The 26,258-nt window shown below is 40.7% G+C and overlaps 1 protein-coding gene across 3 annotated transcripts in view; it reads right to left on the bottom strand.

The window, feature by feature from the left end:
* Rars2 (arginyl-tRNA synthetase 2, mitochondrial) overlaps nucleotides 1-26,258 on the bottom strand; it is a 54,088-nt gene that overhangs the window by 23,800 nt on the left and 4,030 nt on the right. For all 3 annotated transcript variants that reach the window (XM_050145506.1, XM_050145507.1, XM_050145509.1), the window contains exons 3-14: nucleotides 21,921-22,023; nucleotides 19,809-19,892; nucleotides 18,010-18,107; nucleotides 17,059-17,114; nucleotides 13,024-13,107; nucleotides 11,795-11,871; nucleotides 9,671-9,829; nucleotides 8,903-9,009; nucleotides 7,105-7,200; nucleotides 5,326-5,386; nucleotides 2,954-3,030; nucleotides 166-290 (exon numbers count right to left, since the gene is read on the bottom strand). In XM_050145506.1, coding sequence (XP_050001463.1) covers nucleotides 166-290; nucleotides 2,954-3,030; nucleotides 5,326-5,386; nucleotides 7,105-7,200; nucleotides 8,903-9,009; nucleotides 9,671-9,829; nucleotides 11,795-11,871; nucleotides 13,024-13,107; nucleotides 17,059-17,114; nucleotides 18,010-18,107; nucleotides 19,809-19,892; nucleotides 21,921-22,023 — 1,127 coding nt within the window. The remainder of the gene's footprint in view (nucleotides 1-165; nucleotides 291-2,953; nucleotides 3,031-5,325; nucleotides 5,387-7,104; nucleotides 7,201-8,902; nucleotides 9,010-9,670; nucleotides 9,830-11,794; nucleotides 11,872-13,023; nucleotides 13,108-17,058; nucleotides 17,115-18,009; nucleotides 18,108-19,808; nucleotides 19,893-21,920; nucleotides 22,024-26,258) is intronic.

Here is a 26,258-nt window from a genome sequence, read left to right as displayed (position 1 = left end):
GTCACAGGACGACTTGGACAACAGTCTGTCAACATTCAAGCTGTCCATGAAAAGAAGACTAAACTTATACCAATGAACAACTGAGCTACATGTCAAATTAATGAAAGCTACTTCTGATCAGGTTCAGTGGAGTCCAAGAAAGCATAAAAGTAGCAGAGTATTTACTCTTAATGGAAGCCATGTTCTGTAGCATTCTTGATTGAACCTCATTTAAGACATCTTCCAGAAAAGTGACATCCCCTCTTCTAGTCTTCATTCCCTTTACTATCCCAAAAGGTACATGCTGGCACCTGGAATGGACAGGCATTTATTAACCAAAAGCTTAAATGGTATGAATGATGTGAGTATATCTTAGCACCCTTTCAGAAAACAAACTTTTAACCTTGTAGTAGAGTTTTTAAAAATTACCAAATAAATAGGATGTAGCCAGGAATGGCATCCGTGGCAGCCAATGCAAGACTAGGAGTTCAAGGTCATTCTCAGTTACATACACAGTTCAAGGCCAACTTCTGCAAGGGACCTCATTTCAAACAAAAATTCTCATTATTTTTTAATAGCTGAAAAGTTGTACTGTATACAGGTACATTTTCACTATTTGCTGGACACCCAGACTGATACCATTTTCTTGCTATTGTGAAAGAGGTCTCTGTAGTGGGACATGGAGCCCTGTGGGTATATATCCAGACATGGTTTAGCCGAGTCATACGGTAGCTCCATACTGATTTCCATAGTGGCTGTGCCAGTTTATAGTTCCACCAGCACAGGCGTAGACAGCTTTCCCTTCCCCCACGTCTTTACTATGATTTGTGGCCATCTGTTTTCTTGGTAACAGCACTCTGACTATAGTGAGATGGAATCTCAAAGTTGTCATTTGCATTTCCTGGTGGCTTATAATGGTGAATACTTAAACAATATTGGCACACACACTTTTGTTGTTTTTTTTGAGACAGGGTCTCTTTCTATAGCTCTGGCTGTTCTGGAACACACTATGTTGAACAGGCTGGTCTCAAACTCACAGAAATCCTTTTTTGTTTACTTGACTGTTTCCTTTATTGTACACATGCTTAACTTTATGAGGTTTCATCTGTTAAATGTTAGCCTTATTGCCTGAGTGAAGTGCCATAAGAAAGTGCTCATATCTTAACTTGTTTTCCATACTTTTTCTTGTAGTAGTTTTAGATATTACTTAAAGTCTAGGAGCCCATTAGGAGTTGACTTTTTTGTGCAGTGTGTGAGAGATAACTATCTTCTTCCATTATTCCACATGCACATATCCAGTAGGTTATATTGAGTGAGATAACCCAGGCTCAGAAAAACAAACACTGCCATGTTCTTTCCTAACCCCTGATTTTTACACGTGGGCATTCATGTCGGAATCAGTTGTGTGTACAGGCTAAGAAAGTGGAAAGGGACTCATGAGAAGCCTGGGAAGGGGTGGGGACAACGACAGTAAAACACATCTGATAGAGAAATGAAAAGAGGAATTGGGGGTGGAAAGATTTAAGTGGGGATGGAGAGCAAAGAAGTGGGGGAGATCTTAGGGGAGAGGGAAATCACAACTAAGAATGGATGAGAAAGCCATTAGTAAACTGATTACTTTGTGAGCTAATTAAAAACAAAGTAATATTTAAAGTTTGAATGGCAATACTGTGTGGATGCATAAACTGCTCCCACAACCAATAAGTTTATTAAGAAAAAAAAATCTCAGTGCCAGGGTGGATACCACCTTATGACTTGAGCCCCTAAAACAATACAAGCTATCTGGTTATCCACCAATAGTATAAGACATGATATGCGTGCAGGACATTGAGAAATCAAGCTGGGGCTGGGCTAGGAGTCTCTTCCCTGCTGGCTAGCTTTCATAGTACCACAAGAAGCCATAGGCTGGAGGAGAGGTATCATCAACAATCTTACTCAGCTGTGAACCTTGCATGTCATACTCCTCCTGCCAGACGGGATGTGCCCACGGTGTAACACGGGGAAGACTGTTAGAGAGGCACCTAACTGCTCTGAAGGAAATTCAGACCTGGTTATGCACACATGGCTAAAGCTCACAGCTTGAATGGTTTTGAGCCGAAATGAAGGAAGTGCTAGTGTTGTTCTGATAAATGGACGTATTACACTTATGAATGTACCTTCTAAGTGTTGTCCAGCTTTGGTCAGAGAAACTTTATCCAGTGGGCAACAGTTACTGCAAAGTCACACTGCAAACTACAGCGTGACTATTGAATGCTGAGTCCAGTTGGAAAGAATGTAAGAGTTGGAGGAAGTAGGAGAGTGTTGTGGGACGATGTCGTCTACGTATGGCAGGGATATACATTAATAAACTGTGAACCTGCCCAAGATTGGCCCATAGAACATCCCCTCACGGAGTGGGGAGGGGCTCATGAGGTCCTGCCCTCCTGTCCATACTGTAGCTCCAAGAAAGTCATTCATGCTTCTATCAAAATATCTCCCATGGCCAGGTGGTGGTGGCGCACGCCTTTAATCCCAGCACTCGGGAGGCAGAGGCAGGCGGATCTCTGTGAGTTCGAGACCAGCCTGGTCTACAAGAGCTAGTTCCAGGACAGGCTCCAAAGCTACAGAGAAACCCTGTCTCGAAAAAAAAAAAACCAAGATATCATTATGTATAATTAAAATATAAAATATAAAAAAAGAAGATGTGATTCTTTGCAGTTCACTAAAGTTTCACTTTACTGAGAAAACCATTAGCTTGTGATTAAATTACTGATTGTCTTTATGAGGAAGAGGAAATGGATATTAATAACTGAAAACCAAAACACTGATAGCAGACATCTAATAAATATTATCAGGACATAAATTAGTACAAAATCAACCTGTCTTTTCATACTAACATCCTGAAAAGACGTGAACATAAATTACTGATGTCCTGAGGCATGGCTGACATATGACTAGTGACCTTGACCAGGCAACAAAGAACACATGATCCTACCTTTCTGCCCACTCATACCCCATCATCTTCAGTATTTGGAACACTTGCTGAAAATGCCGCTTTTGCCCTTTGTCTGCCTTGGGGAAATTTTTTGGAATTTAAAGAAAACAAAGACAAGTTAATAAGTAAAAATGGGCTGGTCCTACATCAAAACATTAGAGTTCTTTCAGACTAGAGTCACTGTCAATGGTTTAAATAAACACAGTAGTGGCTGGAGCATGGCTGAATGATTGAGGGTATTTACTCTCTGCTCTTCCAGAGACCCCAAGTTTGGTTCCCACTACCCACATTGGGCGGTTCACAGCTCCAGCTCCAGGGATCTGATGCTCTCTTCTAGCTTGTGGGTACCTGCACACACGGGCATTCATTTTCTTTCTCTTATACACATAAATAAAGATTAAAATAAATCTTAGACACATGACAAGACTACTCAGGTTGATAGGAAAATAGGAGCGGTAGCACCTTAAGACAGGAGGAAACATGAAAAAAACTCAGAATATTCTACTTCATTTCCTTCTCTCTCAGATGTTATAATCTCTATTTCCAGAAGACCAAAGCTAAGCTGAACAAGATGGTGCCGCCTTCTTGGTTACAGGGAGGCAGCACATGCAAAGGAAGTAGGCAGAGAAGAGACTGGAATACCAGTCAACAACACAAGGATCAAGCTAGTGATAACACTGGCTTGGCTGGGTCTCAGGGACGATCGCTAAGTTGGGAGAAAAAAAAAAAAAACAATTCTAGAAAGTTACAAACTGTATGATGCCAGTTACACACTGTTAAATTGACAGCATCTGTGCCGAAGATCAAGGGAAGGGTTGGAGGGAAGTGTGACCCAGTGGAGGATCACCAGGAGGGAGCTGTGATCCAGTGGGGGATCACCAGGAGGGAGCTGTGATCCAGTGGGGGATCACCAGGAGGGAAGGGTGAGAGAGAAGTGTGACCATCCGTGTTCTGAATGTGGTGGCGGTTACACATCTATACATGGGACAGAGTTCCATAAAACCAGCCTATACAGGAATGCATAGATAAACATAGATAGAGATTTGAATGTTTATACACATGTTAATCTAATCTTGACAAAGTAATTTCATGTGTCTGTAGAAGGGAGTGGGTAAAGGGTACTCAGAACCACTGGTAGTCTGAAATTTTGTGTCTTAAGATATTGAAAATTTTAAAAGTTTTTTTTCTTGTTTTCTTAATTTCTCCTTCCTTCCTTCCTTCCTTCCTTCCTTCCTTCCTTCCTTCCTTCCTTCCCTCTCTCCCTCCCCCCCCCTCTCTCTCTTTCTCTCTCTCTCTTTCTCTGTGTAGCCCTGACTGTCCTGGAACTCAGTTTGTAGACCAGACTGGCCTTGAACTCAGAGATCACCTGCCTTTGCTTCGTGAGTGCTGGGGCTAAAGGTGTGTACCACTACCACCTGAAAAGTTCTTTTTAAAACATAGTTCTAACACTTTATTTTATTTACAGCAATAAAGCTTGTATAATAACACTATAAGTTGATACAGTTTAAAAATTTTATTTAAAATTTTAAAAAGATTTATGTGTATGAGTGTTCTACATGCATGTATGTCTGTGTACCACATGTGGGCTGTTTCTCCATTCCCTTGATGCAATTAAAGAGGAAATATTCAGATTACAAACTCCTCCCCGCAAAATAAATTAAAAAATAATTTTTAAAAAATGCACTAATAGGACAAATAGGATTAATGCAAGTGCCTTATACTAACTCATGTACAGTAATTTCATATGACCGCCTTCTTGACTTTGTTAATTTTTTTCACTATGAAGCAAGATAAACTTTTGACTTTTGAGTCTTTTAAAAAATAAATTTAAAGCCTGGAGAGATGGCTCAGTCATTAAGGCTGCTCTTTCAGAGGTCCTGAGTTCAGTTCCCCACAACCACATTGTGGCTTACAACCATCTGTAATAAAATCTGGTGCCCTCTTCTGGCCTGCAGGCATGCCTGCAGACAGAACACTGTATACATAAATGTAAATAAATCTTAAAAAAAAAATTAAAAGATGCCACTATCTTAATCAACTTAGTATTTAATTGTTTTCCGCAGTTTCACAAAATTGTTTTTGGCAATTTTTCCAACATAGTTTCCTTTTTGTTTTCTGCTGGTGAGTGAGGGCACATGTGTACACAGGTGTTCCTGCTACGATTCACACATGGAGGTCAGAGGACAATTTAGAGGTGATTCTCTCCTCCCTTCATTACGTGGGTTTTAGGAACTGAACTGACATCATGAGTCTTACAAAGCAAGCACCTTACCCACCGAGTCATCTCTCTGGCCCTGGTTTCCGATTTCTGTTTCTGTCTAGTTTCCATGAGGTAGGTTCATAACCTTTTGTTTTTTATTGTGATTACTTACCACATAAATCATGGTATCAAAATTATACTTGTCCATGCGATCTATAGCAGCTGCAAGATCCCTGAAAAAATGGGTTATAATTACTTTTACTGTATTATTCTGGGGCCTGGAGCATATGACACATCCTTGTAGAGTCCCAGTACACTTTGATAAGAAATAATAACAAAATTGGGTTTGAAAAAACAAAACAACAATGCCCTGGGAAGTGCAATTAAAATGCAACTTAGTTAGTTATAAAAGCTGTAGAGCAAGTAACCGTTAAAAGTCTCAGGTGTCTTACACTTAACTAAGCCTTCACAGAAAAGAACCATCTAGTTACTACTTTTCTACCACATTTTCTCAAAAATACAATTATAATTATAGATGATATATAATTCTATCATATCTATATATGATTCTATATATAATTATAGAAAGAGCTAAAGAAGTACCGTTTATCCTAGTCTGTGTTGGCAAAAACATTCAAAATGGCTCACTCAGAAGCAGTAACTTCTACTGCATTTAAAAAAACTCCTAAGACCCTGGATATCTCTCTCTCTCTCTCTCTCTCTCTCTCTCTCTCTCTCTCTCTCTCTCTTTCTTTTTTTTTTTTGAGATAGGGTTTCTCTGTGGCTTTGGAGCCTGTCCTGGAGCTAGCTCTGTAGACCAGGCTATGCTCGAACTCAAGAGATCTGCCTGCCTCTGCCTCCCCAGTGCTGGGATCAAAGGCTTGCGCCACAACCGCCTGGCTCATACTACTTTGGTAGAGGAGCCAAGTGAAGTTCCCAGCACATGAAAGGCAGCTCACAACTGCCTATAACTACAGCTCCAGAGGATTCAACCAACTCTTCTAGACCCCAGGGCACACCCACACCCCCCCTCTCGTAAGGCATTCCATTTTTTTTTCTCATTAACCCCAATTGCAAGAAATTGATGCAGAGAAATACTAAACTAGACAGAGATGAGTTCTCTCAGGGGTTTTAGAAAGTTAACTGGTTGTCTCAGTTACTTGTAATAATGAAATTTTCAACAGCATAACTACCACTGTTAGAATTGTGCTCTGTGTAAAGCTGTTGGCATAGCTCAGTGAGTGGAACAGTGCTTGTCTAACAGAAACATAACCTTGGGTTTAATTCTAATTTAGTTAGGAATTAATGGCAACAAACCAATGTATACAGTGGTTTATAACCTACTTAAATCTCAGGCCGGGGTGACACTGGGACCTTCTGCCAGAAGTGGATGGTTATGGCTGTTTCACTGCCTTGCCTTCTCTTCCCAATGGCTTTGTTCAAGAAACCATGTGTGCTTGGTAAGTGCAACTCTCATATATGAAGAATGAGTCCTTACTTCCACAGGCATGGTATGGAGAAGCCCACTTTCTCATTTTTCACAATATAATGAGGTTTGGCATTGCATGTAAAATGGTCTCTAATATGTGAGGTCAACATTGAACCTTAACTTGGTCATTTTTTAGAATATATTTCCTGATAATGTGTACTTATAAAAACACTTAATATATAATTATGAAGGACCACAGACAGAATGATGTGCTATGCTGTGAACAGTTTATGATAGTCAATACATTTTAATATAAAATCCCATTCTTCTGATATTAAATCTTTCTGGAAATTGTAACTGGCAACAAATAGAAACCGAGAAAATATTCCTAAAATATGCAAATAGATTTATGGTTTGTAACTAAATTTTTTAGAAAATAGTTTGGAGGACAAGGTGACTGTTTGCTTTCATCTTGGGACAAAGAGTATGAAGTCAGGCTGCTCACCCACAGACACTACAAACCTGGTTGCATAGAGAGAAGTTCCATCACTTCGCATCACAGTGCAGACAGAAGAGAGGTCACCTGTCCCTGAGAGATCTACTACAACATTTCCTGTTCTAGGAAACACAAAAGAGAAGCCCAAAATCAACATAATGACTGTATGTGAAGGCAGAGTAGTTAGAGCACTTTTGGCAACCAGAAGCTATTCTTATTGTAAGTGGTGTCAGTTCACACTAAAAGCAACAACTGTCAAAACCAAGAGGTTAGCTGACATGGTGAAAATTAAAACTACAATGAGAGTTCCTCATTTGTGTTAGAATGCCTTTTATTTAAACAAATAAACAAAACCCAAAAAAGGGATGGCAGGCATTGGCAAGGATGTGGAGAAAAGGGATCCTCCATACCGCAGGGAGGAATGTGAGTTAGTACAGCCATCACAGAGAGTAGTAAAGAGGGTCTTGAAAAACATTGCAATAAAGAATTATTCTTAAATCCAGCAAGTCTATTAATAAATATATATCCAAAGGAATTAAAAATATTGTGCTGAAAAAATACTGCACTGCCATGTCCATTGTAGCATTATGTACAATAGTCAAGACATGAAATCAACCTCAGGCTTCGTCTGCTCATAGATTTTAAAGATGTGATAGACACCTAACATGAAATAGCACTGCTCAGGCCTGAAAAATGAATGACACTGGCAACAACATAAATGAACCTGGAGGACATTTTGCTCAAAGAAGTAAGTCAGGCACAAAAAAAAAAAAAAAAAATTACATGACATCACAAATGGAATTTGTGAAGGAGAAAAATAGTTACAATACCAGCAGTAGGAAGGGTCGAGATGTTAGTTAAAAAATACAAAGTTGCAGTTGGAAAGCAAGAGCAAGTCCTAGAATTACAATGTAATGTTCCTATCCAGCTGAGTAAGTGAGGTGAGAGGCACATAGTTCATCCTCACCACAGCTAAGTGTACTAACGTGCTTGACTTAATGAGCACTTGCAGCAAAGCCTCAAGAAACAACATGAAAATGCAAAATCTGCTGTTAAGTTTCTCAAAAAGGAAAGAATTCTACTATATACAAGGTAACAATATCAATAGGGATGTACTACCATTACTTTACACCTATTTTTATAAGTTGACTTAAATATTTTTTGAAACTGGTAGCTGTCCGTCCCCACCCCCAAAAAGGTGAGGTTAAGTCACAAAAGCACATTGTTTCCTCTTTTCAAATCATTAATGTAGGTAACTGGAGGCAGGCTACATTGTTTTATACTTCTGTCCCCTTTTATAAGAGGAGCCATCCTTTCTCCTATTAACATGAGACTTTGGTCATGATAGCGATATAGCCTATGAGAAAGCATCTCATTACTTCAACTCATGAATCCCCTGCCTCGGCCTTCTGCATGCAGAAATTACAGGTAAGTTTTGTCTTACCATGTGGCCCTGACTATCATGGAACTCACAGAGAACCTCCTGCCTCTGCTTCGCAAATGCTGAGATTAAAGGTTAGTACCACCATACCTGGCAAGAGAAAGTACAAATGGAAAGCACTACATACCTTATCCTTGTCCTCACTCAGAGACTATATTGACATCACTGTCAAAGAACACGCATACTCGACTAGAGCACAGTAACCCGGGGCTGGGTGTGGTGGCACGCGCCTTTGATCTCAGCGCTGAAGGATCTCTGTGAGTTTCAGGGCAGCGTGGTCTGCAGTTAGTTCTAGGCCAGCCACGACTACATAGTGAGTTACAATCTTCAAGAAAACAAGGGAAGGAAGGGGAGGGGGAAGGGAGAACAGTAGTTGATCATACACTGTTTTCTGTAGAAGTCCTTTGCTGTCCAGTAACTTTAAGATATCTCGAGATTTTTCACGATAAAACGATTCTCCTGAATATTCATCAAAGTATACTCCAAGGCGCTAAGAAGATTCAGAAGTATGGGAAAATGTTGGTTAATTTTTTACTAAGACAAAACTAAAGATGTCTTACCCCCACCACAAAGATGGAAACTAAAGCTTAGACTTTCTAACGACCACAGCGCCAGTGGCCAAATCCTCAGTGTGTATCTGCAGTCACAGGCATTCATGGCCTCAGGATCTAGATAGCACTGAACATTTACTGTAACAGCTACTCGTCACACTCAGGCAGTCATGGCTTCAGAACCTAGATAGCACTGAACACATACTGACAGTTCCCATCACACTCAGGCAGTCATGCGGCCAAGGCAGCTGCGGAGGCTTCTGCGGCCAGAAGTCTGCACTAACTGCACAGCCTGGCAAAGGGCACCATCATGCTCCAGTCCAGCCTCTTGGCTCCTGTTCCACACCACCGCTCACCTTGCTCACTCACCCCCAGTACAGTCTTCTTTCCCCACCGTCTAGCACTACCTCACAAATTATGTTTTCCGAGAGAATGAGGACGAGAGGAGCTCTGGATTATTTATTTGTTTTTAGCTCTCCCACCCAAGAACACCATTTGACTGGAGTTTCAACTAAACTAGACATCTACTCTTAAATACGAGCTCAAGCAGCAGGCAATAAGCACAATACCAGAAAGGGAACACAGAGGTTCTGGGGATACCTTGTAAATCTGAATGTACTCTTCAACGCTCAAGTTCCGAAATCTTTGCCACAGTGAAAGTGCCTGCACGTCACCCAGTTCTAGTCGATGGAAGAATTCGTGTGCCAATTTCGCTACATTTTTATCATCTGCAGCTTCTTTATTAACCTGTACGTAAACCTAAAAGTACATTAAATGTATTATTATACACTGCTATTTCCACACAAACACTTCATTGAGAAAGGCTTATCAGAGTAGCATGGCTTAATCCAGTAAATGAACGATGAAGGGAGGTTTAACAGCTACTGAAGACTATTTTCTATTGTTTATTCTTTGACAGTCTCCCATGTCATAATACACTCCAACTGTGCTTCCCTCCTCCCCCTCTCACGCTGTCATCCTCCATTCTCCTCTCTCCATCCCGTCCCCAGATTCATGACCTCTGAACAGGGCCATCTGTGTGACCACTGGGTTGGATATTTTGTTATCAAACCCTGCTACACAACTGAGGACAATGACTCCCCCAGCGCTGAACCTCATCAAAGGGTTGAGCATCGCGGGTGGGGACTTTGGAGTCTTCTTCCACCTACATCTGACTACTAACCCAGCCTAATCTTCTCAGATGTGGTCCAGGAGCTATTTTTTATGAAAAAACTTAAAGCTATTCTTTCAAGCTATAAGAGACTAGCACAACAGGTGGTGATTGCAAACAGAAATACAGGAAGGTTAGCTAATCCCAGCTTGGACTCCTCAGCATTATGTGGAACAGGCATTTTGTGGTTTTGCACTATCCACTTTGCTGGTTTAGTTCTGTAAACAACTGGAAAGGTATGGGGCTGATGGTTTACTAAGGCTCACTTCTAATGCAGTTTTAATTGTTTTTTTTTTTTTTTTTTTTTTGGTATCCGCCATTAGCCATTTGCAAATTGTAATGGAAAAGATAAGCTAAGTTTTCAGTCTCCATGTAAGGTGCAGAACGGGAGGGGTGACCCAGTAGCTCAAAGCACTCACTGTGCTGCCAGAGGCCTAGCACCCACCTAAGTGGGCTCTAGCTCGCTGTAACTCTAGCTTACAAGGAATGTGATGCCTCCGAGGGCAATTGCATTCATGTGAACATACCAACATGCATAGACCCAGAACTAAAACAATAAAAATAAAAAGAAGAAAGTGTGATGCAGGCATAAACTCTAAAAGAAATAGAGAATTCAACTTTACTACATAGGTAGCTTCAAGGGAAAGATCAAGCAAAAAGGAAATGACAAATGCCCTCTCTGAGTTCTTTGGTTAGGGATGTAGACCCTTAGTTTGGCGAGTACTCTTCCTTACAGAGACAGAACATCTGTAGTTTGGTCCCCTGTATGTCACTAACATGTGTGACACAGAAAACAATGAGACAATGAAGATGAAATTTGACTCTGGAGATTACTTGGGCAGGAAAAGAAACCTGAGAGACAGAGAATAAAACTATCCAGAGGAAAAAATGAAGAAAATAGGGTGTTCACATCAGGAACAACTGAATGGCTTAATGAATAAAACAAAACATAAAACTTCAGAATACAATTTATACAGTGGTTTTCCTGTACAATGAGAAAATAAAAGGGCAAAAAAGCATACACTAAAGATTTACAAGTCTTGCCGGGCAGTGGTGGCTCCAGCCTTTAATCCCAGCACTGGGAAGGGAGAGGTAGGTGGATCTCTATGAATTCAAGGCCAGCCTGGTCTGCAGAGTAAGTTCCAGGACAGCCAGGGCTGTTGCTATAAATACCAGAAAGTAAGATGAAATATATAAACTGACAGAACAGAGAGAAATTTCTGTGTCTTTCTTGGCCATTAGCCTGTGTGGATTTTATGGTTTGTTTGTTTGTTTTGAGGCTCTGTTGCACAGACCGGCCTCCTGAGAGCTAGGACTATAAATGTGCACTGCCTGAGCAGATCCTATGCATTATTCCTAAGATGATTCCATGTATCTGGGGAAATACTGTTTAAAATCAAGTAAAACAGAACCCCCCCCCCCTTTTTTTTTTAAAGAAACCAGTTGGACTGGAACTGAAATTAGTCAGATCTTGGGACTGCCTTTAAAAAGTCTTTGTGAAGTATTCTGAAAAAAATGTTGAAGCATTCTCTAATGCTGCCTTACCAACTTACTTCAAAGAGATGCTGTAAAGGGTTGGACTGGAGTTTTTCTTCATAGCCAAACAGCTGGAAACCTGTTCCCAGCAGACCTGTTAAGATAATCAGTAAATGAAACATTATTCAATAAAATAATAGAGCAGTCAGTCATGGTGAAAACCAGGTATAGTTCTATAAAAAGATGAACTTCTCAGTTATAAACCCTGAGAATTACTGCTATATATAAGGCATATCTTACAAAATGACACTGTAAACGGAGATTGCTCTTTCGTTCCCAGCTGCCCAGACCCAAATAATCACACAGAAACTATATTAATTATAACACTGATTGGCCTATTACTCAGGCTTCTTGCATCCTAAATTAACCCATTTCTATTAATCTATATATCACCATGAGGATGTGGCCTACCGGAAAGGTTCCGGCGTCCTTCTCCTTCGGCAGCTACATGGCATCTCTTTGACTCCGCCTACTTTCTCTCTATATCTCTGCCAGCCTGGCTATATTCTGCCCCACCATAGGCCAAAGCAGCTTTATTCATTAACCATTAACACATATACAGAAGGACATCCTACATCATGACACATCAAAAGAAAAACACTGAAAAACTTATTCCAAACTGTAATGGACCACTGAGACTGTAAGCTCATCTAACACAAAGTCTAGGTCTACTTATCTTTGCACCCAGTAATTCCTTGGCAGACAGTAAGAAAACAAACATTTATTGAACAATTACTTTGTGAGGCACTAGACATTCAAAATTATACTGATATACTCAAAGTTCACATAACAATAAATCCCATTTCTCATCGGATGGGGCAGGGGTTGGACCTCACTGATCTAAAAATGCAGGCTTTGGCTGAGATGGGAATACATAGCTAGAATTATTTCTTCTCTGTGTATTCACTTCTACCTTTAATTAATAAAGGTAAGTTACTCTTCCTCACTAAAGGCTTAATGTGCATGTGCGTGTGTTAAGTGTATTAATTAGGCATTGCTCTGAATATTCAATTTAATTATATGATGAGATTATGTAGAATATATAACTCTATAGGCAGATACAGCTCAGTGGTAGTTCATGTGCCAGGAATACAGGAGACCCCCAAGTTCAATTCCTAGCATCACACTATTACACTATTTTATCCAACAGGGATCTTGTCTATATCCCATACAGATGATCAAATGTTATAGTACTTGAAACAATTAGGTCATATAATAGAATGAAAAGCATGTCAGACATACTTACCAAATTGCATGCCCCAATCTCCAATGTAATTTATTCTTGTTACTTGATGCCCTAAAGCTTCTTTTAGATTTGCTATAAAATTTCCTAGAAGCAAATACATATATAATCTTAATTTTTAAAGCCATTTTGGTTTTAAAACTATGTTCTTCTCTATTACCAAGTTATAACATAGAAAGCCCTTTTAACAAAACATACCAACTCAATGTTTTTCATTAAAGCATTCATGATGTGTTACTTGTGTGAGAATATGAAGTAAGGAATTACTTAGTGAGTCGTTATTCCAAAGGTTTCTATAGTATTCACAGAAATAGAACTCTTATCAGCATCATTGTTGGCAGTTAGAAACACCTGTTAGAATAATAACTACTCAGGGCTGGAGGAATGGCTCAATGGATAAGAGCACCAGCTGCTCTTCCAGAGGTCCTGAGTTCAAGTCCCAGCAACCACATGGTGGCTCACAACCATCATAGTTGAATCTAAAACTCTCTTACATACATGCATATAGAGTATTCATACATAAAATAAATAAATACAATCTTAAAAACAAAACAAGAAGAGTAACAACTACTCTTAGTTAATTCCAAGGAATATAGCACTTAGGGAACTAGAGAAATGGCCCAGTGGTTAAGGTTACTTGCTATTCTTCCAGAAGGTCCAAGTTTGGTTCCAAACACTCATATCAGGAGCTCACAACTACCTGTAACTCCAGCTCCAGGGGATCTGATGCCCTCATTTGGCCTCCAAAGGCACCTGCACTTGCATTCACATGCACACACAAACACACCCACCTAGCCTCAGCCTCTGTAGGAACCTGCACTTATATACATATGTGTACACACACACACACACACACACACACTCTCAGCCTCTGTAGGCACCTGCAGTTAAATAGACATGTGTATACACAAACACACACACACTCAGTCTCTGTAGGAACCTGCACTTACATACACATGTACACACATGCACACACATTCAGTCTTTGCAGGCACCTATACTTGCATACACATGTGTATACACACGCACATACACTCAGTCTTTGTAGGCACCTACACTTACGGACACAAGTGTACACACACACTCAGCCTCTGTAGGCACCTATACTTACAGACACAAGTGTACACAGACACACACATTCAGCCTCTGCAGGTACCTGCACTTACACACGTGTACACACACACATACACTCTGCAAGCACCTGTACTTACATACACGTGTACACGCACACACATGCGTGCGCACGTGCACAACACACTTTGCAGGCACCTGCACTCATGTGTCTACCCCACCCTTTTCTAACTAGCTCAGATATCTCCTTCCAAGAACTACCGTGCGTCTTCCACAAGACTGTTCCCCAAGAGCACACACTGCTCCACAGCCTGTACTTCCATGTTCTGCTGATGCAAGTCTGATGTTCAGTATCTATCTGTCTTCATACACTGTAAAACCTAAAATATCGACTTCCCCATTTCCCAGAGTCCTTTGTAGTTAGGGTTCCAGAAATCTAGGTTTAGGCAGTTTGCATGTGATTTGGCAAAGGAGTTACTTCTGGCTGTTTGGTCTGGCCGTGACAAGCAGTTATGCAACTTTGGGGCATTTGTTTTTTCTTCCCTCTCTTCAGTGGCACCTAATACAGATTCTAGTACTGTGCCCTAACTTCCAAAACAAGCTGAAAGACAGGCCATGGTGTGACCTCTTTGCCCGTAATGGGTTGCAGAAGACAAGGCATGAACAGTGGCAGTTTCCAGACTATGGCAGTGGTCCCAGAGCATGGACGCAATGGTAGAAGAGGCAGACGCTCCCTTGGTAACTGAACTCTGGGAATGTTTTGGGAGTTGTTCTTGTTGCTCAATTAAAAACATCTATAGTTCTCCAATAACTTTGCAAACCATTCTATTTTTTATAATAAATCATTTCCTGATTTAAATACAGTGGCTTGCTGGCAAACACTTGTAATCCTAGCTCTTGGGAGTCTGAGGCAAGATTGCCAAAAGTTCAAGCTTAGTCTGGGCTATATAGTAGTTCTAGGTCAACTTAGGCTACAAATAAGACCCTGTAACAAATCAATAAGATTAAAACAAAAGCCTAACTTGAATTACAAGCATCTCTGTTTGCACACTTTCCAAATCTATACAGCCCCAGCAGGAAACTTACCTTCTTCAACTGCCACTAATATTGTATATCTATTTTTCTTAGTACACTGTCAGCTCACAAGTACACCTGAATATATCTGTATGGTTCAGAATTGGACAATTTCAGATCCTAGCTACAAATACTTTATCCATATGATCTTGAGAAAGTTACTTCTGCTCAAATTTCTTCCTCATAAATCTTAGTAGTACTTACCGAGCAGGGCTGTTGTGACTTAAATGGGAAAAAATACACTAAATGGTAAACTGTCCCGTGCTGTTCAAGCTCACTGAGAAGCTGTCTCCACCCCCACTTCAGACCCAAGCATGTCACCCCTTTGATTGAGAGTCGGCTGTTCCTCTACCTCTGTAACATGAAGGGAAGAACCCTGTCCTTGCAAAGAGCTGGAATAGAAGCCATTTCCACCTGAGGTCTATCCTATGACATAAAAGCACTTAAAGAAGGGAAAGTTGAAGGTTAGCCACAGGAAACTCAGCTGACTGCCTCCATGTCCCGCACTAGTTCAGCTGAAGCTATTGAGTGTCGGATACATTATCCTTGGCTGTCGCTGCTTGTTCTTACACTTGGAAGTCTCACCTGAGGAAGCTTGCTCAACGGGGAACTCTACTAGCTGGCTGTCTTAAAAGGATTTCCCAGTTGGTTTCTGCCAAATGTTTTGAGCACCTGATTGGACCATTATTTTGGTTTTCTGCTTTTTTTCTCCATCTCCCCACCTACTTTTCTCTCTCTCTGACTTGCTGTTTACTCTTTTACTTGCTATATACTTAATAAATAGATATTCATTCAAAAACTAAAACTATGGCTATTGAAGGTTATTTTCTAGACTCTGTACTGCACAGACCAATGAGGTAGCACATTTAAACACTTAGTTCACTAAATTTCAATAAATATTCTTTCTTCCTGATAAAGTGATTACTTTATCATAGCCTACTTACCCATTTACTCTTTTTTGACTCCATTTAATGTAGATTTTGTTATACGACAGATTTCCTAGATACTTTTGGTTACGTCCTGTTATTTTTTCCCCATAAAATACTGCTCAAGGACTTTCTAACCATGAAAGCTTTCTTATTTCAACAATAATCTGCCACTCATACAATTTTCCAATTTTGAAATATATCACAGTAGCATCTAAACGGCTTACTCTCGAGTACACATCATAGATTTCTAACCTGGAATAACTCCAATTCTAATATTGCACAATCCTAAATTGAGTTTTGAATTGCAGTACTGCAAAGTATTTTAAATAAACAGAGGGCAGGACTTGAGAGGGCTCAGTGGTTAAAGAGTGTTTGCTATGCTGGCTGCTCTAGTCAGCACTAGAGTTCAGTTCTCCACACTCGTGTTAGGTGAATCACAACCAGAACACCTGACACCCTCTTCTGGACTCTGTAGGCAGTTCCCACACCCATATACGCAAGTGCGCACACACTTCAAAAAGCATATTATATATGAAAGCTTTATAACTATAAAGTAGTTCCAGTATTCCTAAAGTAAATAATTTCTATTAAAAACTTTAGTTTCCAGTCTTGAAAATTACAGTAGCAGGAACAAAAAATGTGAAAGATTTCTGCCAACCCACAGAAATATTTTGTGACTATTTTTTATTTTTGCCTCTTTCAGTTTTCTGTATGTCTAAGTTACAATCATAACACACACACCAATGAAAACTGACTTCAGCCTTTACCTTTTGAAATAAATTTTGGTTTTTAACCTGTAAACCAATTTTTCAATGTAGTGCAACATTTACTCAGCATCATGCTCATGTGATCTACATTGTGGGGGCCTTTTCCTCCTTTTTCACTTAACTCTGAACCATTACATTGCATTATCATGTATGTCTCCTAGACACGTTTAGTACTGTCTGTTAAAGGGAACACTTACCTATGATGGTGGAGCGCAAATGGCCAACATGAAATTTTTTTGCAACATTAGGTGAACTGCAAAAATTGCAAGAATATTTTCTTATTCCAATAACAAAAATTTTGAACATGAACTAGATAATAATGCTTATTTGGGGTGACAAAATTAGGGAGCAGGGCTTTTGACAATTCAGGAGGTAGGTTAGACATCAGAATTAACAGTAAGGATAAATTAGAATTTGGAAAGAATCAAACCTATCATTAACCAATAATCATTGATCCTGTGATCGATAAAGTAGTGCAACACTCAGAAATGGCACACGTATGAAACTATTTTGAGACAAGGAAGAAAGTGCTGGAGAGATGGCTCAGCAGGGAATGGTGTTTACTGACAGGACCGACAAACTGACAAAATGTTCCTTGAAATCATTAATCTGACATTTTCTGGAACTAATTCCCTACTAAGAAAAGAATCCTATAAGACGGAAAGGCAAATTCAATTCCTTTGGCAACCAAAATAACCACAATGGAATTACAATTGGATACCTTACTTTTGTAAACTATTTAATGTAATCTCCTAAATCTTATGAGGACACGATTTTTTTTTTTTAAAGAGAGTGTTGTGATTTGAATAAGAAATGTCCCCCATAGGCTCAAACTGATTCCTTGGTCCCAAGCTGGTGTTGCTATTTGGAAATTTTGCAGGAGGTGGTCATTGGCTACCCATCCAGTTCAAGGCCAATGTGGAGATCCTGCTTAAAACAAGGAAAGGAGAAACAGACTGGATACGTAAACATCTAATTTTATCCTTTTTATTCCTGGTTTAATGGCTGATTGACTGTGATCCTTACAAAGTAACACAATGTCACGGACTCTCAACTTTCCACTGCCGTGGAAAGAAAACTCGACCCCGAGGTATGAGCCTCTCTGCCCCATCAGCTGGCTCATCAACACATAACTGAAGAGTACTCACCTGAATTCCACCACAATCCTCTTCAGGGGCAGATCCGAGAAAAGCTCACTTTTTAATCCATACTTTGAGCCGTCTTCAGTTACTTGCTGCAGCACCGCCTGAAGAACAGAAGGGTGGGGTTTAGTGGTGGAAAGAATGTCCTTACCTACTGCGTCCCTGGAGATTAAATGTTGCTAACTTCTTCACTCAACTTCAGAGCCCAGAATTTTACAGCACTGTCAGCAGCACCAGCTCTGGAACCAACAGCACTTGTTGCCAGTTTCTCTGAGAGCACTTACAACGTGAGCTAATAATGAAGGGGCTACTCAGGGCCCATAAATCTCATCTATTCATTATTACAGTAACTACGAATAATACCTACAGATCAGGACATTGAAGCTTCATGAGATAAGGTTAACTGCCAAAAGTCCCACGGAAATAGTAATAGCACAGCCAGAAGCAGTATCTGATCAGTTACTGAGTACAGATGATGTTACAAAGACTGGGATGAGGATTTTACATGTATTAACTCAGTTAATCTTCATACGGCTTCAGAGATGAGTACTATGCTCACAAACAAGGAAGGCAAGGCAAGGAGGTTAATTTTCCTAAGATCATAACAGCTCAGTTGATAACAGCAGTTTCCTTGCCTGTACAAATCTCTGTGTTTCAACCCTAGCACTGTATAATCCTGGTGTGCTGGCTCAGGCCTAAAAACGGGACACTCAGGAGGTGGAAGCAAGAAGATCAGACGTTCAAGGTCATCACTGGCTACACATCCAGTTCAAGACCAGCCTGGGATACAGGAGATAAGAAGTCAAACAGCAGAAATTCTCCCAATCAAGTGACTATGTTAATTAGAGACTGCACGTGTTTGATCAAGATGATCTTGACTTAAAGCTTTCATGTAATCACGTATCCAGGGTCACCTGTTCTCCAACGTACTAGCTTGGGAGAGAGTCAGTTCCTTTGCAAGGTTTCTCCAACACCTCTGGCCCATCCCGACTCCAGCATCTGAATTTTTTTATTCTTACTGTATTTAAAACATTTTAACTTTACTACTTACTGTTTTATTAAAAGAAAAAGCTATCCCATGGTTTCTCCAGTTTAAGCCTTACGTTTCCAACGGACTGTAGAATAGCAGGGAGTAGAAACCAACACACTTTCACTACAGAGCGCATTTATCAACAAACAGTATTTATCTAGAATCTATGATGCACCAGGCATTACGGCAAAACACAGAAACAGGACAGTGGGAAAGACAGACGCTAAACCCCAAAGTGAATTAAGAGTTGACAAGCGGCACCAGACAAAGAAATGGAATGTGAGGTGCACCTTTAACCTGAGCACCCAGGAGGCAGAGGCAGAGGCAGGAGGATCTCTGTGCATTCGAGGACAGTCTGGTCTACAGAGTGAGTTTCAGGACAGCTAGAATTGCTACTCAGAGAAACCCTGTTTTGAAAAACCAAACAAAGAAGAAAAGATGGAATGTAAAATAGCAAGGTGCTTTCTGCAAGAAGAGATGAACAGTGCTAAGACAGCCCACAGTGAGAACATCAGTGAGCGACTGTCACGGGCTAGGGAGCAACTGTGACTAAGTGGTAAAGTGCTTGCTTAAGCATATGAAAAGCCCTGGATTTAAACACTGGAAATACCATCCCCCCCCCCAAAAAAAAAGAGGGAGGAAGAAAGATTAACTTCTACTGCACTGCAGACTGAGGAATCCTGTGCACAGGTTCTGAGCTGGCGTCTGAGAGCTGGGCAAGCAGTGTGGCTAAACTACGTGAAAGCACAAAGACCAGACTATAATCCACTCTTACCTTTGTTAGTAATTCTCTGTTTATTTTGAAATTCAGCGTTCCTGGACCAGCACTGATGGCAGTCACCACCGAATCACATTTAAGCTGAAAAATAACAAACCATGTAAAGCAGATTATATTGTAGAACAGACCTAATGAGATCGGTAGCTCTGACACCATCAACATGGTTTACAAGACAGCAGGTGAATCAGTTCTCAGGCATTACAGCCAGACCAGGGTCTTAGCCAAGGTCTTCTGTTCCGAAATCCTATTTATACAAACACATTTTCTTTTTCCTCACTAGAATGCTATTCAGTCTCCCCGTTCCCTTTTCTCTTTCCTTTACCTCAAATTTCTCCGTCTATCATACAGTGAACACTAACTTATCTTTCAACTCAGCCACAAACGGGACATCATGTCGGGACCTACTGCTAACGCACAAACAGGACATCGTGCCGGACCTACTGCCAACACACTTGCACAAGCACAGAATGAAGCCTCTTACAGAGTCTACTTTTCCTGCATGTGTCCATTTAAACCCTCTGATAGACTTATGGCACTAAAGATGCCTGCTGTCACTGAAGAGCAATCAGTCTTTATTTCTGAAATTTAAAAGATAGATTAATTCTACTCCTGGTATCAGAACTTAATATCAGGTATTATCCATATTAATAAAAGAACAGAAGTGACCTTGTTACCAAATAACTATTATTCTGTTACCAAAGCTCCTTTCACCGTCATTTTTAGTTATATATTTTTTCCAATAGTGATTTTCACTGGTTCAGTTTTTTTTTTTTTTTTTTTTTTAAGAGTTCCTTGACATCATCTTTGAGCAACATATGTCCCTATTAAAAACTTAGGAACAAACGAAAGCTTTCCCAACATGCTTTGTGTAAAGATCTGAAGCTAACAGTTTAGATTTGGTCATTCACTACAACCTTTCCAATTCCTCTGTTTTACTAGACCCACGATAAAGGACTTAGAAATACAGAGTTTATGAAATCATCCAACTACAACTTCTCTGCGATCATCCCATTCACTCCACAGACATCATTTCTTCTCACACTTTTACTGCTCTTCTCAGAAGCTCATTTCAAAGAATTGCAACCTACTGCTCTAATATATCAAGTTTGTTTTTCTACATTCAAACACTTATCTAGGGGGCTGGGGAGACTGTCAGATGTTAAGAGCACTCAGTGGATGCTCTTGAGAGGACCTGGGTTCTAGTCCTCGTATTCACAATTGTTTGTCACTCCAGTTGCAGGGGAATAAATAAATCTGCCTTTAAAAGTTTTTACAGTTTCAGGACTGGAGAGAAATCTGAGTGGCTAAGAGCACTGGCTGATCTTCCAGAGGTTCTGAGTTCAATTCCCAGCATGGTGGCTCACAATCATCTATAATGACATCTGGTGCCCTCTTGTGGCCAGCAGGTTACATGCAGGGAGAACACTCTATACATACTAAATAAATCTTTTTTAAAAAAGTTTAAAAAGTTTCAATCTATAAATTATAAATTAAAACTTCAGCCCTGTGGCTAACAAAAAACAAAACAAAGCAAAACACCAGCTAAACAATGTTAGCTCAGGAGTGTACTAATCAGTTTTCATTGTCAACCTGATATCTCACCTGGGAGAAAGGAACCTCACTGAATGGGCTCAATCAGATTGTCCAGATTGCCCCAGGGTGTACATGAGAAATTTTCTTGACTGGTGACTGTTGTGGGAGGGTCTAGCCCACTGGAGGTGGTACCATCCCTGGGTAAATGGGCCTCAGTTGTATAAACCGGCAAGCTAATCAAGAGCCAGAGAGCAAAACAGCAAGCAGCATTCCTTCCTGGCATCTGCATCAGTTCCTGCATAAGGTTCTGTCTTGAGTTTCTTCAATGATGGGCTGTTACCTAGGCAAATAAGGCCTTTCCTCCCCAAGTCATTTCTGGTCATGCTTATCACAACAGAAAGAAACTACAACCAAAGGGATGATACTTTACAGCTGATGTGAAAGATCACGGAAACCTCCCAGCTAAAATGAACGGAACGGTCCTGCAAGCTGCCCTGAACAGAGAAACGTGAGGCCGCAGCCTGTGAGCTGTGCTCTCCTCCGTGCTCAGTCCGGTACAACACAGAGGTGAAATACCTTCTCTGCCAGGCTCCTGGCTTGATCTTGAGCATCGAGCTGTGACTGCGGACTGTTGTCTTCTAGCAAGGAATCCACAGAAAGCTGGAAGTCTGCCACTTCTCTGAAGATGAACATTGAAATGGGAAAGAGCTGTTAGAAAAACATCACTTGTCTAGAGAAGAGTCATCACTGGATTATGAAAACCTTCAAAACTGAAAGTCAAGAAATACAAAACTTTGTCTTTACTTATAACTTTTAAAATCTTGGTTATTTTATACAATTCTTGCATATTACCTGAAACAGACAGATATCTGGCAAGTTAAATGCAACTAGGAAGCAGCTTCAGAAAAGACTGAGTTGCTTGACATCCGTTATAAAGCTGCGTCTCCTACTAAGTGCTTCTTTATAACTGTCTAAATAACAAGAGCAAAAATGTTTTTTCTTAATGGTTGTAATTTAAGTTTTGAAGAGTTCAAGAATAAGAATATAGAAATATAGATTCCAGAAATAAAGATGTAGAAATAAAGAAGTGGGAGAATGAGATCAGGCTGTCAGCATATTTCTCATCAGCTTAAGGATTAACTATTAACAGTGGTTACTTTACAAATGATAGCTGTCTGCAAACTGAGGGCCAGCTTTTAGATAACCCCCCAGCCACTCATGACCAGCAACTGATCTGAGCTGAGTTAACTTTTAAATGATGGGATGTACATGACTTTTCGGTTATGCATTGTCCCTGCTATGGGAATTGGCTGAGGGAGTACAGAGCTTCGGTAAACATCATTGGGAGTGCCAGGGAGAAACAAAGACCTAAAACCCAAACACTAGCCTAACTAGAAACTCTGTTAATGAAAACTGCAAAGAAGGGCAGTTTGTATCTGAGTTTTACCTTAAGGTTATAAAAATTCTTTTGTTATTGTCTAATGCTTGCTATAAAAGGGGGAGTTCAGAAACCTTCCTTTGCCACAACCTTACAAGTCCATCTCTGGCTGTGGTCTACGCTAGCTTTTTGTGCCCTGTGGAGATTTTTGTTTTGTTTTGTTTTGAGACAGGATTTCGCTCTTATAGCCCAGGCTGGCCTCGAACTCACAGAGATCCTCCTGCCTCTGCCTCCCTACTGCTGGGGATTAAAGGCGTGCGTCACCACCGCCTGACCAATTTTTTTTTTTTAAATTTGCTTCTGGCTTAACAGACTCTCGTGGTCTGTCCCCCATCTTTGTGCGACCCCCTCCCCAGACCCAACAGTTTCAGCATGACTAAAATGTTATTTATAACACTGAGTTGTTCACTAAGCCATAGACACAGCTATTGGTACTTTTCACTAAACTATTAAAAGCTTCAGTGGCACCAGCTAAAGGAACAGTCAGTTACATGACTAGAGAAGCTATTTGCAAGTAAGGAGGGTAACAGAATCAAAGAAATATATCCAGACACAACAGTATTTGCAGTCCATTGAGAAAAACAAAAAAACAAAACAAAATCAACTACCCCTACGGTATAAGCCGAGAGAGAGAGAGAGAGAGAGAGAGAGAGAGAGAGAGAGAGAGAGAGAGAGAGAGACACAGAGAGGACTTGAATTTGGAACAAAGGCTTGACAGTTTAGATGGTTACCACACTGAAAGTGGCTCATCTGGACAGGTGGCTGCGAACGCCTTCAATCCCAGCGCTCGTGAGGCAGGGGCAGGCGGATCTCTGTGAGTCTGAGAACAGTCTGGTCTGCAAAAACTAGTTCCAGGACAGCTAGGGCTGTTACACAGAGAAACCCTGTCTCGAAAATTAAAAACCAACCCAAAACAAAACAACCCCCCTCAACAAACAAACAAAAAAGTGGCTCATCATATTGTCTCTATAGAATTTTTTGTAGATGTGATAATTTAAGTTAGACATTATTAATATACAAATAACTGCAGAACTGCAGGTTCTGACATCTTCTGATGTTCAACAGAGAAACGGAAGAGAGTTAAGTGAGTTCTATCATGGTTTGTCCAGCCCACGCCACTCACTTAAAGGAATATATTCTGGAAGGATACAGGTGACTTCTTTCTTGTCACTCATCATGCAGCTTGAAATGCCTGCTCACTCACACCAAGTAATCTCACCTGCTGGGTAATTTCCCAATGGGATGTCCCTAGACACGTCAACCACACTACGGAGGAGGCCAGGAGTAGTTTGCCAACGCAAAACGGACTCTGATTTTTTGTAAGCTTTTAATTTCCTTTTGGTACTTAAGTCTTATTAGACTTTTTTGTTTGATTTTTGGTTTGCTTTTTGTATTTATTTTTTTTAAAGACAGATGGGAAATAATATGAAATTGGGCTAGTAGGTGTGAGGACCTGAAACTTGGGCATAACATAGGGAAATGGGAAGGACTTGGGAGGAGCTGGGTAGGAGAAAGAATATTATCAAAATATATGCAGCCTGCTGGAGACCTGTTTCAGCATGGGTTAAGGTCCCAATGAGATGTGGGGGTGGGTGGGGGACAACACAATCAGGGTCAATCAGGATGGCTGCCAGTGCATTTAATGGGATAAAAAAAAAAAGACTGCATACTCGGCTGCACAGAGATTTAAATGGGACAGAAGGGACTTGTGAGGTGGGGTGTGGCTGGAGATCAGGGGTTGAGGACTCTAGCCCTGACCTTGGTAATAGGCACCAGCCACAGCTAATTAAAGGGGCTGGAGTTCCTCTTCCAGAGATAAGGAGAACGACTGCTTTAGCAAGCAGGAACTTGCTCAAGCCCTGTGAGGGTGGAGGCCTTATTCAAATGCCTGTCCTTGGGGAAGGACTTGTGCGGACCAGCTGCTGTCCTACAATTTGAGAGCAATTTTCATTCCTGAAAGAGGGTAAGCACTGAGTTGTCCCCGAACTGTGTTCCTTTGTGTTTCAGTCTTACTCACTGCTCCCCTAAGGCCTGACCTCGTCCTCTTTTCCATTATATTGCACCATTCCGATTTCTCCACACTCACTAACTGAACTCTAGCCCTTAACAGCCTCAGGTGTTTCACCTTGGGATCAGGTGTGTCTAGTAAATCTCTAACTAATTAGGAGGGCACAATGGAATTGTTGGTTCTGCAGCAGCCAGAATTATTTTTGTTTGGAGAGGCTACCATTGTACACATTTTCATCCTTTACCAAAGCCCGCACAAAATTTCCAACGGGAAAGGCATTAATAGTGAGAATCACTAAACACTAAAGTAAAAAGGTGTTGGAGAAGTGTGGTCTGCAATGCTGAATTGCTGGAACTTTGTCTAGCAGCGATGGTTGCCATGCGGTCCATGCCAGCAAGCCCAGTATGTCTACAAAATACTACCGAACCTAAGGCTCAGGGAACACTGCAGAAGATGGGGCGAAAAGACTGTAAGAACCAGAGGGTCAGGGAAGCCCTGTGCTGTGAGACTGTGTCTATTATAATGCTTAAAATTAACTTACTGCTAAGAACACAGAAAAGAACGATGATGGGGATGATTAGCAAACAGGCGTCTTTCTTCTTCTCCCTCCTCCTTCTTTTTTTTCTTTCTCCTTCCTTCCTTCCTTCCTTCCTTCCTTCCTTCCTTCCTTCCTTCCTTCCTTCCTTCCTTCCTTCCTTCCTTCCTTCCTTCCTTCAAGACAGGGTTTCTCTGTGTAACAGCTCTGGTTGTCCTAGAATTCACTAGGTAGGTCAGGCCTTGAACTCACAGAGATTCAACTGCCTCTGACTTGTTTGCTGGGAATAAAGGCATGCATTGCTCCATCCAGCCCTACTTTCATTTTTTTCAAAGCTAAAAATAGTAACTGTATAGGCACTCTTTAGTTTTTGCCTTCTCTTCCTCCTCATGAAGAGAACATTCGCCCCCTCACGTGAAAGTTCTAATAAAATTCAGGCAACAAAGGGTAAAGTGACACTGAGAATTTCCTACTCCATCTTTAAACCCTTAGAGCTAGGAATGTACTGTGTGGCAGGCATCTTGAACTAACTGAGAGAGCACAGCCCTCCTTTGGTGACTGACTGCAAGACGTTGTAGAGATCCACGATCTGCGGAAGCTCAAGGCCTCTTGCACACAGTTTGTGCGATTTCCACGTATCTTCCACATACCCTCTGTATACTGTAAATTATCGTTATATTCCTCTAATCCTTGTTACAAGGTAAATGCTATAGAAGTAGTTGTTATTAGTGTATTGTTTGAGATAATATGAAAAATAAACTTGTTCATGTTAGTGCAGATGCAATTTCTTTGCTTTGAACATGTTTGTCCCTGCAGCCCAAGGCTATACACTCATGGGTAGACTACATTCTATCCAAGCACTGAAGATTTTAGCAAAACGGTAAGTTAACAGTAGGATGACCACACTAATAAGGAAACAACATAGATTTTACA

Source organism: Alexandromys fortis, unplaced genomic scaffold (genome assembly GCF_014885135.2).
Source record: "Alexandromys fortis isolate MF-2015 unplaced genomic scaffold, M_Fortis_MF-2015_v1.1 scaffold_2_26212498_36691700, whole genome shotgun sequence".
Classification (NCBI taxonomy): Eukaryota; Metazoa; Chordata; class Mammalia; order Rodentia; family Cricetidae; genus Alexandromys; species Alexandromys fortis.
Note: the sequence above shows the minus strand (reverse complement) of the source record. Positions and strands in the feature narration are given on the sequence as shown.